This window comes from Haliotis asinina, chromosome 2 (assembly GCF_037392515.1).
Source record: "Haliotis asinina isolate JCU_RB_2024 chromosome 2, JCU_Hal_asi_v2, whole genome shotgun sequence".
In the NCBI taxonomy this organism is placed as follows: Eukaryota; Metazoa; Mollusca; class Gastropoda; order Lepetellida; family Haliotidae; genus Haliotis; species Haliotis asinina.
In genome coordinates, this window is record NC_090281.1 from 22,570,120 (window position 1) to 22,583,971 (window position 13,852).

Consider the following 13,852-nt stretch of genomic DNA (forward strand, 5'->3'; position numbering starts at 1 on the left):
CCCTTTCAAGATAAAAATGCACACAAAGCGCGACAATGCGACATGCATTTTGCAATATTTTGACTCATTTTGTATGTTTTTGTGCAGCAAATAACGCGACAATGTCTATTGTAGAAGTCCACATGTAACGGAAGTCGTGTTCTTCAAATCGTTTCATGCGCGTTATACATTTATGTTTCCATGTTCCCAATAATTGATCAGTAAAACGTAACTTAATAATGCAAAATAATTAAGATAATTTCCCAGACAGAATTCTAACCAAAAGCATATCGCCCACTGTATCCTGCGATCAGGATTGTTTTAAGATCCCTAGGTATTAAGGGGCTTGGTACCGAATTGTTGATGACGTCATAGTATAATGACGTCACAGAAGAGACAAGGATTGGGTTCATTCCTGTTGTCTTTATAACAGAGCGGACGTGTTTAGACGCCCAGGACTGTCAGAATGGAAAGGTAGGGACGTTATGCTAGCTATCCAGGGAATACATGACACACGAGACCATCATATGTCAATGAGATGACATGATGGGTTAAAACAGATGACTGACAACCTGTGCTTCTCAAACAAGGCGGTTTAATGGTTCACCGGGTGGTCAGGCACGGTGACTTGGTTGATTCCTTTCTGGCCTTTCTCGTTCTCATTATACATGTAGTCCTTCAATGTTTAAACCGACGACAATATCTGACTGCTAATTTAAGCTCAACATCAAGAAGTTATCAATATTCTTTAAGACTATTTCAGATATGTATGTCAGTGATGGTCGCAAATTATGTCGCAATGTGTGCATGCATAATGGTAAAATGTCCAGAGTATCCCATCTTGAATCATACACAAATATATGTATATATATTCATCTGTATCTACATTTTGGCATTTTAAACTAAGTGCATACAATTATATCTTCACATGATTAGGTGTATTTAGATACCTGCATGACATATGTGACTGCATTTACTGTACAATGTACATGACGGACAGTTGTTTATATACCAACTAATATATGTACCCATATTTCTTTAAATTTTTGTGTATATGTAAGTAAGTGAAATCACCATGTATGACATAAAAATGTGGTTAAATGGATTATGATTTTTGTTGTTAAACACAGACTAAAATGCACATTTAATTAGGAAATACACATCCTTGTTTCGAACACCCGGGGAATAGTTTGACTGATGTCAACACATACCACTCACAACAGAGAGCAAACGTTTCACTTCATGGGTGTCAAGCAATATTTAATGGCGAAAAAAACCCCAGTGGCATTTATCGCACATAATACAAATTCTAACATGCCGGATTTTACAGAAATATTGAAGGGTTCAGTTGATGAGGACTATAGTTTGAATTCTCGGGTCGAGATATTCGGTTTAGAATAATGGTATATGAGTTACACAATTACACAATAAAAGATTCGAAACATTAAGATAAAGTTCGTGATAGATGGTTCGACTGAAGATGCAAATGGTAGGTATTCATTCCACCAGGGTGGCCTAGGAGTCGTTCAGTTGATGGTACATAATAAATCAAATCATTACATTTATGACCTATTTGTCTTAAATATACGATGACATGTGTCAACCAAGTCACTCGATCCCGTTGTTACTGTGTTGCTGAACAGAGTTGGAGGGTGTAAACACAATGTAAGCTCTTAGCTCATAGTCTTTACTTGAAGGGGGCAAGAAATAAGATAAAATATGTGTGTACAGGAAACAATCGAACCAGACAGAAGAGAATAATGATGATGGTGATGTCGAGGACACCCCCGATGTGTTTCCCCCCGAGGACACACCCGATGAGGTTCCCCAAGAGGACACCCCCGATAAGTTTCCCACACAGGACACACCCGATGCGTTTCCTCAAGAGGACACACCCGATGAGTTTCCCAAGGAGGACATCCCCGATGAGTTTCCTCAAGAGGACACACCCGATGAGTTTCCCGAAGAGGATACACCCGATGAGGTTCCCAAAGAGGACACACCCGATGAGTCTCCCACAGAGGACATCCCCGATGAGTTTCCCAAAGAGGATACACCCGATGAGTATCCCAAAGAGGACATCCCCGATGAGTTTCCCACAGAGTACATACCCGATGAGTTTCCCACAGAGGACACACCCGATGAGTCTCCCACAGAGGACATCCCCGATGAGTTTCCCAAAGAGGACATCCCCGATGAGTCTCCCCAAGGGGAACCTCCCCATATGCCTGCTTCTGATGCTGTACGTGTGGGAAACAAGAGGCGCCCCCTCCCAGCAGTACTCCAGCGCCAACAGCCAGACAGGTCAGACATCTGCTTGACCATAATTTGTTAGGAAGAGAATGTCATGTTTTGCCAGAAGAAAATGTTTATATTCATGACAGTCTTTAGTTGTGCCATAGACTTCAGTCATATATTTATTAGATACTTGAATGGCATTTTAGAAGATGCTATTTGATGAACATAGAGACTTTTCTGTGTATCATATTCTGTTTATTCTATGACTATTCTCTGTGTTCACATATTCATTCGTAGGGGGTACGTATGCGATATCTGAAAAAGGGAATTCCGATTCTCGTCGGTCACATGTAGACCAGAAACAATGACAAAACCACTCTACTATCACGTCTGTCTTGATACCTTTCCCTCCATCTACCATTGCCTGTTGTTTAGGACGCCTCCCCGAACACAGCCCGAGGACAGAGACTCCGGGGGTGAGGGTGACTGCACGATTGACCTCACCCCACCCAGACCACCAGGTCCTCTACCCAGGTGAGATGACGATCGGTAGATACCTACATATTAAACACGCGCGAATAACCTGTAAGACGTAAGAACTCTTCCATTCTTATTGACAGTAATCGGGTCGTCCATATGACAGTCTATAGAGGGAGGGGAGTAGCATTTCTACAACTGTTCCCAAAAATGAATGAAGATCACATCAAAACAACAAACTTATTTATGCTGTGGCTTCTGAACAAAATGATCTGTGGCATTTTATAGTTTTTTACAGAAAAAACAAACACACACACACACACACACACACAAAAACCATTCATTTTCAAGCAATTGGTTAGAACACTAGTATCTGTCATTCCTTTAAATCTTAATCAGAAAATATGTTTCTTCTTGTTGTAGAGATCTCGAGGTTGCCCCAAATCAAATCGAAGTCAGATTGTAAGTAAAAATATGCTTATATGTTCTCGGTTCACTATACATTGGGGGCGGTGGGGTAGTCTAGTGGTGAAAGCGTCCTCTCGTCACGCTGAACACTCGGGTTCGTTTCCCCATACGGGTACAATGTATGGAGTCCATTTGTGGTGCCTCACACTGTGACATGTCTGGAATATTGCTTGACGATGGATCTGGTCCAAGGTGCTGTAAGCTCGTGTGCGAGCCTGAAACACAACTGTCTCCAAAGGGATGCCTATCTTGGCAATTCGGCCGTCATACGCGGTGTACTTGGTCCTTTGTCTCAGGCAGGGTTCAGCCCTGACCGGAAACACAACACAATGTTTCAGTTTGTCAGTGTTATACCACGGGTGTTTTAGCTCTTCTCTACCTAGATGAGTTTCTCTGTCTATCCTAAATAAGACCCGAAACACGTTAAAAAGACAGGGGACAGAAAACTTCAGGTCCCGAATCTTCAAACTTGACTGAGACGACTGCCCAGCGTCACGGGAAAGGGCCCCTGGTTGACTAGATGAGATCTCGGGATGGTCGTAAGAGAGTCGGATACTGACTGGAATGTGTTGATCCGGTTCCCAGGTTGACTCCTCAGTGTGATACCCTTGCCATTTGACAAGATATTCTGTACCCTGAACAGAGGGGAAAACATGTATTAACACACGCTCATTATACATTTAACACATGGTGTTTTCAAATCGAGGAGTGGGTTCACCTTGTTCAAAGTAAAAACAACATTACGCACTACTAATCGATTCTAAAGCATCTCAGATAGATCTGTAAGTGTGATTCTATCTATCTATAATTAACCACCTGACAAACAATGAACAAAGTTAAGACAAATACGGGAGTCAATCCTGCTATTTTGAGGGAACCGTATTCACGTAATTTCGTATTAACTTCTCCATATTGGTTTGATACGGTGTTGTTATTGTAGTCTCTACGTAAAAGGTAAATTTGGAAAGCCACAGGTGTTTCAATTAAACAGTAAGAAAACAACACATGCTATATTTAACTATTTTCTGTGTTTTCAGAGCAACAACTTTGATTGTGTTTACCGGGGACAATCTGTCAATACATTCGTTTTGCTTTAAATGATATCCTGTTATTGTAATCCATTTGATGACTTGAAGGTTATACAATGCTTGATGTTTCAGTGTCAATCAGGGTACAAGCTGATCATAAGTAATTTTAAAGGCTCGTTACAGCAATCAGTTAAGTGATAGCAACTGAATCTTATAAATCAAAGATATACAACTGAACAACGAAGAAAATGTTCTTGGAAGATGTAATGACTGACATGACTGATGATTGCAAAATGATCCAACGCTTCAAACTGGTCAAAATTGTCATTGAGGTGTTTCCTATTCTATCTATATTTATGTTAAACCTATACCCGTATACGGGTGGTATAAGGGCGTGATAGTGTTACATTAATCCATCTATTGAACGTTGAGGAAGTAGCGAAGGTTGATGCCACTTTGAGGGATGGGGTTTAAGCCATACTTTAATGAAATGTCCCTGTGTGACAACGTGCAACATACTTGAACTAGTCCAGACTTAAACTGGTTTTATGGTGTTAGCTCACTTAAATACCATGCCGCAGTTAAGTACAAATACCCCACTCAGTCACATGCTAATACCGACTCCGAACCGATCAGTCCTTTTTGTACTCATTAATGCCAACCATCAGACAGGGACCAATAAGTACCATATATTAACATCTTTTGGTATGACGCGACCGGGGATGATACCACACTGTGATTATAGACTGATATTTACCTTTATCTCTACGCAGGTATTCTTCCTCTAGCTCGAACAGCAGCACATTCTCAGTGTACTACACAGATGAAGAGGACAGGTAACTCTTTCACTTTGTGTACACGAAAACTGAAGAAACTGAGCTACGAAAAAATGACCAGATTATAGAGAACACAATGATTATTATCTTACCCCTTACATAAACTCCGGCACTCCGTATAATGATCTAACACCCATGCTTCAAACTGGTCAAAATTATCATTGAGGTGTTCGTTAAGATAAATACGTTGTTCACTGGACACGAGTTCATTGGTTCATGCTGAACACCAGGGTTTGATTCCCCACTTGGGTACAATGTGTGAAGTCCCCACAGTGATATTTCTGGAATATTGCTAAACACGGTGGAAATCCACACTCACTTGTTCACTCTCTAACTATGCACTACATTCTGACATCGACAATGGCCACCTGGATACAGAATTTTATATGCTCATGCTCTATCGTGACAGCGGCCATAGTCAATCCTACAACGAATGTCGGAATTATTGTCAGACACTTTCGTTATAACTTTCAATACAATATCACATTTGCGAGAGCGTAAGATATTAACTGTCAAGCGGTTAGGTTTGTCGTATAAATAGGTTAGAATATTGTTCGACTCTATCTATCTTTATGTTAAACTCTATACCCTACGGGTGGTATAACGGCTTGATTGTATTATATTAATCCATCTATTGAAAGACGTTACAGAACCTGGAGGAAGTAGCGAAGGTTGATGCCACTTTGAGGGATGGGGTTTAAGCCATACTTTAATGTAATGTCCCTGTGTGACAACGTGCAACATACTTGAACTAGTCCAGACTTAAACTGGTTTTATGGTGTTAGCTCACTTAAATACCATGCCGCAGTTGAGTACGAATACCACACACAGTCACATGCTAATACCGACTCCGAACCGATTAGTCCTTTTTGTACTCATTAATGCCAACCATCAGACAGGGACCAATAAGTACCATATATTAACATCTTTTGGTATGACGCGACCGGGGATGATACCGCAATGTGATTATAGACTGATATTTACCTCTTTTATAGGCATTCTAGAAGTTGCTTAGATGAAGAATGATATTTACCTTTGTCTCTACGCAGGTATTCTTCCTCTAGCTCGAACAGCGGCACATACCCAGTGTACTACACAGATGAGGTGTACAGGTAACTCTTTCACTTTTTGTACACGAAATTGTAGAAACTGAGCTCTGAAAAAATGTCCAGATTATAGAGAACACAATGATTATTATCTTACCCCTGACATCAACTCCGGCATTCCGTATAATGATCCAACACCCATGCTTCAAACTGGTTAAAACTATCACTGACGTGTTCGCTAAGATAAATACGTTGTTCACTGGTCATGAGAGGAACATGGGTTGATGTACCCTCTATGTTTGATTATGTTCCCTGACCTCGAAGCCCCGAAAAAAACCAACAAATTATAGAGAGCAAAATAACTATTAAGACCCTAAAATTGTGTCAACGAAGAGCACTTGGATAGAACAGTTTTCTTCAGCATATAATACCTGCTGAATGTCTCATACTATCCACGAACATCCATTTTGACAATGACATATGTAGCTCGCTTAATTAGTTCTGAAAAATAATGGCTTGAGAAAACCAAAACACTCAATTCGCGCTTCCGGTTACGAAAATATTTTAAGGAATTATTTTACCGTTCACCTGATTCCGTTTACGTCCGTCTGTATATGCAGAGTATCATTTCTGCTAGGAATCACACTAATTCTATTGTTCTCCGTCACATTGCAGAGTTCCAGAAACGGAATCTGTCGCCGTGTCAGGTATTACATATGGGCAATCGTTGTAATGTTTCCGTCCTTTCGTACACTGCAATACATACCTGACTTTGTGACTGAAGTTAAACTATAATGAAAATGCCAAATGCTTTATTCATTGGTATCTCTTCAAAGGAGTCCTGGTAGAGCCAAGAATTGATAGAATGACGTGTAAAATGCTCGAAGTTTGATTCGTGAATGGGAGATGAATGAATGTCCTTTCTTCTACAGGCAAATCCAGAATTCGCCGCATGGGCAGGGCGATTCTCAGGGTAAGGACATATATAGGTGTATAAACGAAACGCGTTACCTCCACTCATTTCGATGCTGCAAATTATAGCGATTCTGAGGACAAGGGCATATATAAGTGTGTCAACAAACGCCCTACCTCATCCATCCATTATAGCGTTTGATAACAGGGTGGTCCTAACGGTAAGGACATATGTATAGGTGTATAAACGAAACGCAATACCAGCTTCTATTCAGTGCAATGTTTGATGAATGTAGGCAGAGCGATAATCAAAGTAAGGGTATATAGGTCTATAGCTGTAAAAGGGCGGTGTGGTAGCCTAGTGGTTAAAGCGTTCGCTCGTCACGCCGAAGACCCGGGTTCGATTAGCCACATGGGTAAAATGTGTGAAGCCCATTTTCTGGTGTCCCCCGCCGTGATATTGCCGGAATATTGCTAAAAGCGGCGTAAAACTAAACACACTCACTCACTCACTGTATCTGTAAAAACGTGTTACCAACGTTTCATCCAATGCAACATTTGATAATGCCATGAACAAATCTATGAAATTCGTTTCCAACATTTATTTAATTTATTCTAGTGTGTGAAATGTCCAGTCTCTACTATTGTTGTTTTGCTCTGTTCCAGGGACTCCGCATCTTGGCCCGACCATTTGTTAGCTGCTGCTGCAGCTGCCGCCGCCACCGGTGCTGAATATGACGTGTATGCTGACGAGCTGACATCCTGATATTGAAGAAGAAAACAGCTGAACTCAGTTTCGATACATTTTCATTCACATGGGAAATATTCTAATTGGAATAAGTAACTGTAATTTCAAATCTCTGACGGTGTCTGGTTCTCGTCGGGATGAGTTGTCAAGCCAGGAGTTGACCCAATACCCGGAAATGGTTGACCGGGTGACCGAGCTGTGATGTTCCTCCCCCACCCTCCGACTGTTTGACGATCCCAACCCCTCCCAAGGAGGAGGACTCGTCGGTCAACTGGTCAGTCTATCCGGGTGTTGAGTTGTACAGTCCTGATTGAACTCATCTTACGATAGTCGGGCTCCGTCCTTCAACCTCAAAATTCTAAATTATCATTGGACTATTCATATTTCTGGAACATTGGCACATTCTTGTCTTTTGGCGGTAACTGTAGGATGTAAGTTTGGTCAGCACGCTTATATATCACACCACAATACACGGTGCATTATGTAGATCTTTTATAGCAGTTTAGTATTATATTTGTTTACTTGGATTATGTTTTATTACACACATGAATAAATGTGCGGAAATCTTACCGAAATGCATACTTGGTTTTCTCTGAGTCTGAGATGATGCTATATATAAGACACGATCGCTGACTTGAAGATGTACTTTGCTTCAAGGCAATGTTCAGGGTGAGTGAGTGTAGGTTACTTCTCCTTCAAGAGACTACCAAGTGTACAACGGTGTGGAGGCTGGCTGTTGGGGGAAAGCCCGAGGTGATGCCAGTTTTACGCCCTACAACTTTGGTGAAATCCACGAGGTGAGTTGAAATGGGGTTTAACGTCGTACTTAAGAATATGTCGCTCACATGACGACGTGCATGTATGTGTGGCTGCTTGTACTAGGCCAGACATAAGCTAGTTTTACAGTGCTAGCTCACTGAGATACTATGTCGCAGTTAGCATGAATGCCCCACTCAGACATATTATATTGACTCCGATCCGTTAATGCCGAGCGCCAGGCAGGGACAAACAAGTAGCATATTTTAACGTTTGGTATGACGCGGCCGTGGATCGAACCCGCGACCTTCCGCTCTTCGTGTGGACGCTCCAACCACTACACCACGGAGGCAGTCCAGTAGGGTTTGGGCAGGTAGCCCGGATACCCGGGACAGGTGAGTAATGAGTTGTACCCGGGTACCCGTCTCAGTATTCGGACCCACTATGATCAGATGACTAACAGATTAAACAATGTCGAGCTGCTGTCATGTTGCTGGTTGAGGTTGTCGTTGTCCGAACTGTCTGTCAAGATGATCCGAGAGATGCTCTAGCGGATTCATATCCGGAGATCGTGCTGGCCAGCGCAATAGGTTCATGTTCACGTTGCTGTGGTAGTCTTGTACGAGCCTGACGTGCATTGTCCAGTTGCAAGATCAAACCCCTCGACACCGGTCTCAAGACTTTGTCTCTGTACCAGTCAAATATCCATGATGGATGACAAGTCGTGTTCCCTGCTGACCTCAAATCTGACCCCACACCATGACACCGCCACCAAAAGGGTGCACCTCTTGGACACAGTTTGGCGTCAGTCGCTCACTCCTATTTTGGGTAATCACGACTCATCATGACTCTCGTCTGTAAACAGAACTCTCCCCCAGTCACGTCACTGCAACCGACGTACAGTTCGAGCCCATTGTAACCTGCGTTGATAGCGTTGACGGGTCAAAGCCTTTCCACGAAAGGGACATTGAGCTCTGATGGCAGCAATATCGGGTCGTCGTAGCACGTCTGCCGACAGGGACTCCCACGGCCGTTGACGAATCTGTTCCGCAGGTGTGTAGCCCGGATGTAGCGGTCATCAACTGGCAGGGTAACCCTTGGTCTACCCGTTCTTGAAGTTGCGGAACAAGTTGCTGATGGTTGCTTGGCTGCAACTGATGACTTGAAATGTGGCGAAAAAATGTGAGGCTTCCATGTTTTGCTATACCAATGATTCTGTCACGTTCGGCTTGTGAAAGTCTCGACTTTTCTGTGCTCTTCTGGTTTTTTTTAAATAAAACAATTTATTGTCCGACAATCCCTGTTACACGATTGAGGATCACCTCAAGGGTAAGGGTGACACTCATTGGTACGGTAAGAATTCTTACTGATTGTACATCCGACATTTTCTATGAACAAATAATGCAACCACACAAACAAAACAAACAATCTGTGCACGTCTATGTTTATGCAACAATTGTGCACCGGTATTTTCAGCAAACTTATGTTATTGTCTTGCAACTTCTGAATCATATGTTTGCCGGCACTGTGATTAGTTAGCCGTTTGTCGCCAGTGACGTGTGCTTCACTTGTCGCTATCGAGCCGAATTTATTTTTACCTTTTCTTGAAATCTCATATCGATAAACACGGTGTGTGAAAAATTGCCTGTTTGTACCGTTTTGTATTTGATAGCATTTCATTGGTTTGTTCTCGTAGTAGCGAGACTGAACATTCGTGGTAAATTTGTAGTAAAAGGTTATGAATGAAAAAAGTAGTTCCACATTCCAGTGGGGTCATGGAGGTCATGGTCGGATAACTGACCAATGAAATTCGTTTTAGGGTTTATTACACATGTGCAACATATGATTTGTATGTACTCGGTTATGTGTCACTGTATGGATAATAAAGCGGCGTGAAACCCAACTCACTCACTAACGTGTGTTCTACGAAAATGCTTTTATAGTCCACGGATCTGAAGAATGAAAAGACGAATTATACCTCATGCTAAGTGCTTATTTTCACCTTACAATACTCACAGTCATGGAATCTTGAATTTAAACCATCAGGCTGATACTTTAGTCATTTGGAAGAGATCGTTTTTATCAGTGCTAATATTAGTGAAATAGAGTGGACATTCAGAAAATGCTTTCTATTGATCTTTAATTAAAAATATAATATTCGTCCATGTTTGATCCCGGCTTTAACGAAAACATAATAGATATATATATAATTGTGACGAATTTAGATAGGCACAGTGACGTTTAATTTGCATTGTTTCGACGACTCAGCATTTTTATGTTTTGACAACTTTTAGAATTTTGGGGTCGATCCACCTTACAATCTTTTCCCCAATCGATTTTTGTATCGTGACCCTTTCAGGGCGATGAATTACAGGGGCGCGATGTTACAGAACGTGACGAGATCTTACGAGAGTTTCGTGAAACGGCCTCCTGGTTAGCAATCCAGCGACCTTGGAGATGTCGGGATCGGGCCCTCCTGTGACCGGATGCAAAAAAACCCATAGAGTGAAGTTAAGTGTGCAGACTCTTTCATTGTTACAGGCTCTGTCACGACCCACAGGGTTCAGTACACAACCCAGTGCACTTAAAACAAGTCAAGAATGACCACTGGTGGTCAAATGAACACGTGCAAACACCTAGTTGTGAGTATTCAACAACAGTACTACAGTACAGCAATAATGGACAAAGTTCTGTCACACCCACCGTGGCTTTTCAACTGCGTAGCACAAAACACACGTTCTTACGTTTTAAAATTTCAAAAATGTTGTGATTCAAGATGTTTAATTTAAACATTTAATTTGTTTTCATGTTTCTGGTTTCTACCAAACACACAATGATGAGCACTTTCTACCTGTTATGGTCGGTCCTTTTACGCTTCACACACTGGAAATCCGACAACTCAGGGTTATCTCCCTTACTCATTTTCACCACATTAAAAGCATATACCTCAGTTACAGGAGGAACTTACAGGTCTACGATATTTAACAACACGAAGGAAGGCCAGTCCAAAATCATCATTTCCATTTTAGATTTGAACAAATTCGTTTCATTATGCTTTCGTTTCTGTTCGGTGTTATATTAAATCCTGTCATGACCTTTTACGCAAGGTCATTTGATGAAATTAATAATTAGTTATTTTGTTGACGTCTGCTGCCTTATGTCTTTCAAATCGATCACAATTTGGGGGTCGCTCCAGTTCAAATCTAAGAAGGGTAACACTGTAATTTCTGTCGTGCTGTGAATGGCATGATGTTATAGAATAAAGGGGTCTCCATATGTGACAGAGGGTTTCCAGTGAAACCCCATGGTTTGCTCACAGACATGTTTTGAAATAAAAAGCTGGAAATTACCGAATTATAGATCCAGTGGGGTGACTTATCAAGTGATGAATGAAAGTGGCGAATGATACTGTGAAATACTTGTAATCTGAAATAATTTATCCAAATCACTATAAACACTGTTCAAACCTAAATACAATAATTAGATCAATGCATGTACATCTTCCAATGCAATGAAAGACTTTTACAGGTGTATTGTGACAAAATACAGTGGTTACAGTGCTGTGATATCACACATGGATAGTGTTGTGATGTCATACAGGGTTACAGTGCTGTGATGTCATATATGGTAACAGTTTTCAGTGACGTCATATATGGTAACAGTTCAGTGATGTCATATTTAGTTACAGTGCTGTGATGTGACACAGCGTTACAGTGCTGTGATGTGACACAGGGTTACAGTACAGTGACATATATGGTTACAGCGCTGTCACAAAGGGTTACAGTGCTGTGATTTTGTACAAAGTTAGTGCATAGTTAAATGGCTGTAAGGTAATGCATAAATGTTACAATGCCATTACATCAAACATGTTAAAGTACGGTCACATCACTGTGTAAAATCACGGCTGTGATGTCACAAGGCATTTACAGTGCTGTCACCATAGCTAAAGACTTACAGCATTACCTATTTTCACAATTCATGTGATAATTATTTGATAAGTAACACTATTCCTTACCACAGCACCAGTGGAACCAGTCACAAATCATTAGAGAAATATGCATGTGAAATGACGTCATGAGAAAGGGCTGTTTTTTACCATACACACAGGAGATTGTGATTTTCTTTGTTATAATCATTTGTTTAGGTTATCATATAGTTTATTATTTGAAAATAATCAAATATTACTTCATCATTATCATTTTCAACATTGACAGGGTAGGGGATCTTTTATTTCAGGATTGTCCATGCTGACAATCCATGTTTGAATTATCCTGATTTGGTGTAATCAAATGGAAGACAAAAAAATTAATGAAAGACATCCTTGAGATGTTCAACTTGAAACATGTACCATGGTCCTGGAATAGGTTTTATTGTTATCTGGTGTTGTAAGAAATGTGATTTCCTATAAGGTGAATGATGACATCGTTGGGAATAGGAAAGTATAGGCACAGCAAAGTACTGAGTATGTAGGCCTGCACTTCACTGGAAAGATCTGACCTTTCACAAACTAAACTTCACAAAAATGTACACTTGTGACCATTATATGGCAACAGACCTAACAGACTTGTTTTAGCTTCATCCATGTCTGACCAAGCTATCAATAATGAAAACATTTGAGATGGACTAAACATGGCTTATCAGTTTATCAAAGGGTCAGAAATTCATGTTCTTATGGGCAGGGGAACTGGACGTTTGTTTCTTTAAGCCAACAACTGTAATTTTACCAATCAGGTGACCCATGAAGGTCAGGTGGTCAGGCTTGCTGACTTGGTTGACACGTCATCAGATCCCAATTGCAGATGGATGCTCATGTTGTTGATCACTGGATTGTCTGGTCCAGACCCGATTATTAACAGACCACAGACATATAGCTGGAATATTGCTCAGTGTGGCGTGAAACTCCACTCACTCACTCATCAAACAGGTAACAGACTGTCACTGTTCGACTGACTAATCATTATAATTGAATAAAATGCTGATGAGTACGGTCTAGAAAAATTTGCTATGCTCACTTACTATCTTGGAGAAATTCTTTCAGATTTGATGATGATTGTTTAGTTTGATGATGCCTTTTATGGAGATTGACCACCTCAAACCCATCCCATAATTTCCCAGCATACTCTATAAAATTGTGACCGCTAGTGCATGGTTACAAAATTTCACACATGCACACAAAACCATAAATTATGATCAGTGAAGGAAGGAAGGAAGATATCATGAATGATGTTGATAAATGTCCTACTGGATATCCATGTAAAGTACATCAAAGGGACACGACTCAAACTGTGGCACACAGCCAGGCCACTATGTGATCAGTGACATACGTCACACATTTCATAATGACATAAATAACACAATTCTAAA

General features: G+C 41.0%; 1 protein-coding gene across 1 annotated transcript; it reads left to right on the forward strand.

The window, feature by feature from the left end:
- Nucleotides 1-445: 445 nt before the first annotated feature.
- LOC137271644 (cell surface glycoprotein 1-like) lies at nucleotides 446-7,750 on the forward strand. The gene is made up of 7 exons (XM_067804079.1): nucleotides 446-453; nucleotides 1,711-2,283; nucleotides 2,653-2,751; nucleotides 3,118-3,156; nucleotides 4,964-5,026; nucleotides 6,076-6,138; nucleotides 7,651-7,750. Exons 1-7 carry the CDS (start codon nucleotides 446-448, stop codon nucleotides 7,748-7,750), a joined length of 945 nt encoding a protein of 314 aa, XP_067660180.1.
- Nucleotides 7,751-13,852: the final 6,102 nt, after the last annotated feature.

Bases quoted from the DNA above. Each gene is read 5' to 3' on its own strand.
- LOC137271644 (XM_067804079.1), top strand. The intron at 2,284-2,652 runs GTCAGACATCTG...CCTGTTGTTTAG, and splicing joins CAGCGCCAACAGCCAGACAG to GACGCCTCCCCGAACACAGC. The intron at 6,139-7,650 runs GTAACTCTTTCA...GCTCTGTTCCAG, and splicing joins TACACAGATGAGGTGTACAG to GGACTCCGCATCTTGGCCCG.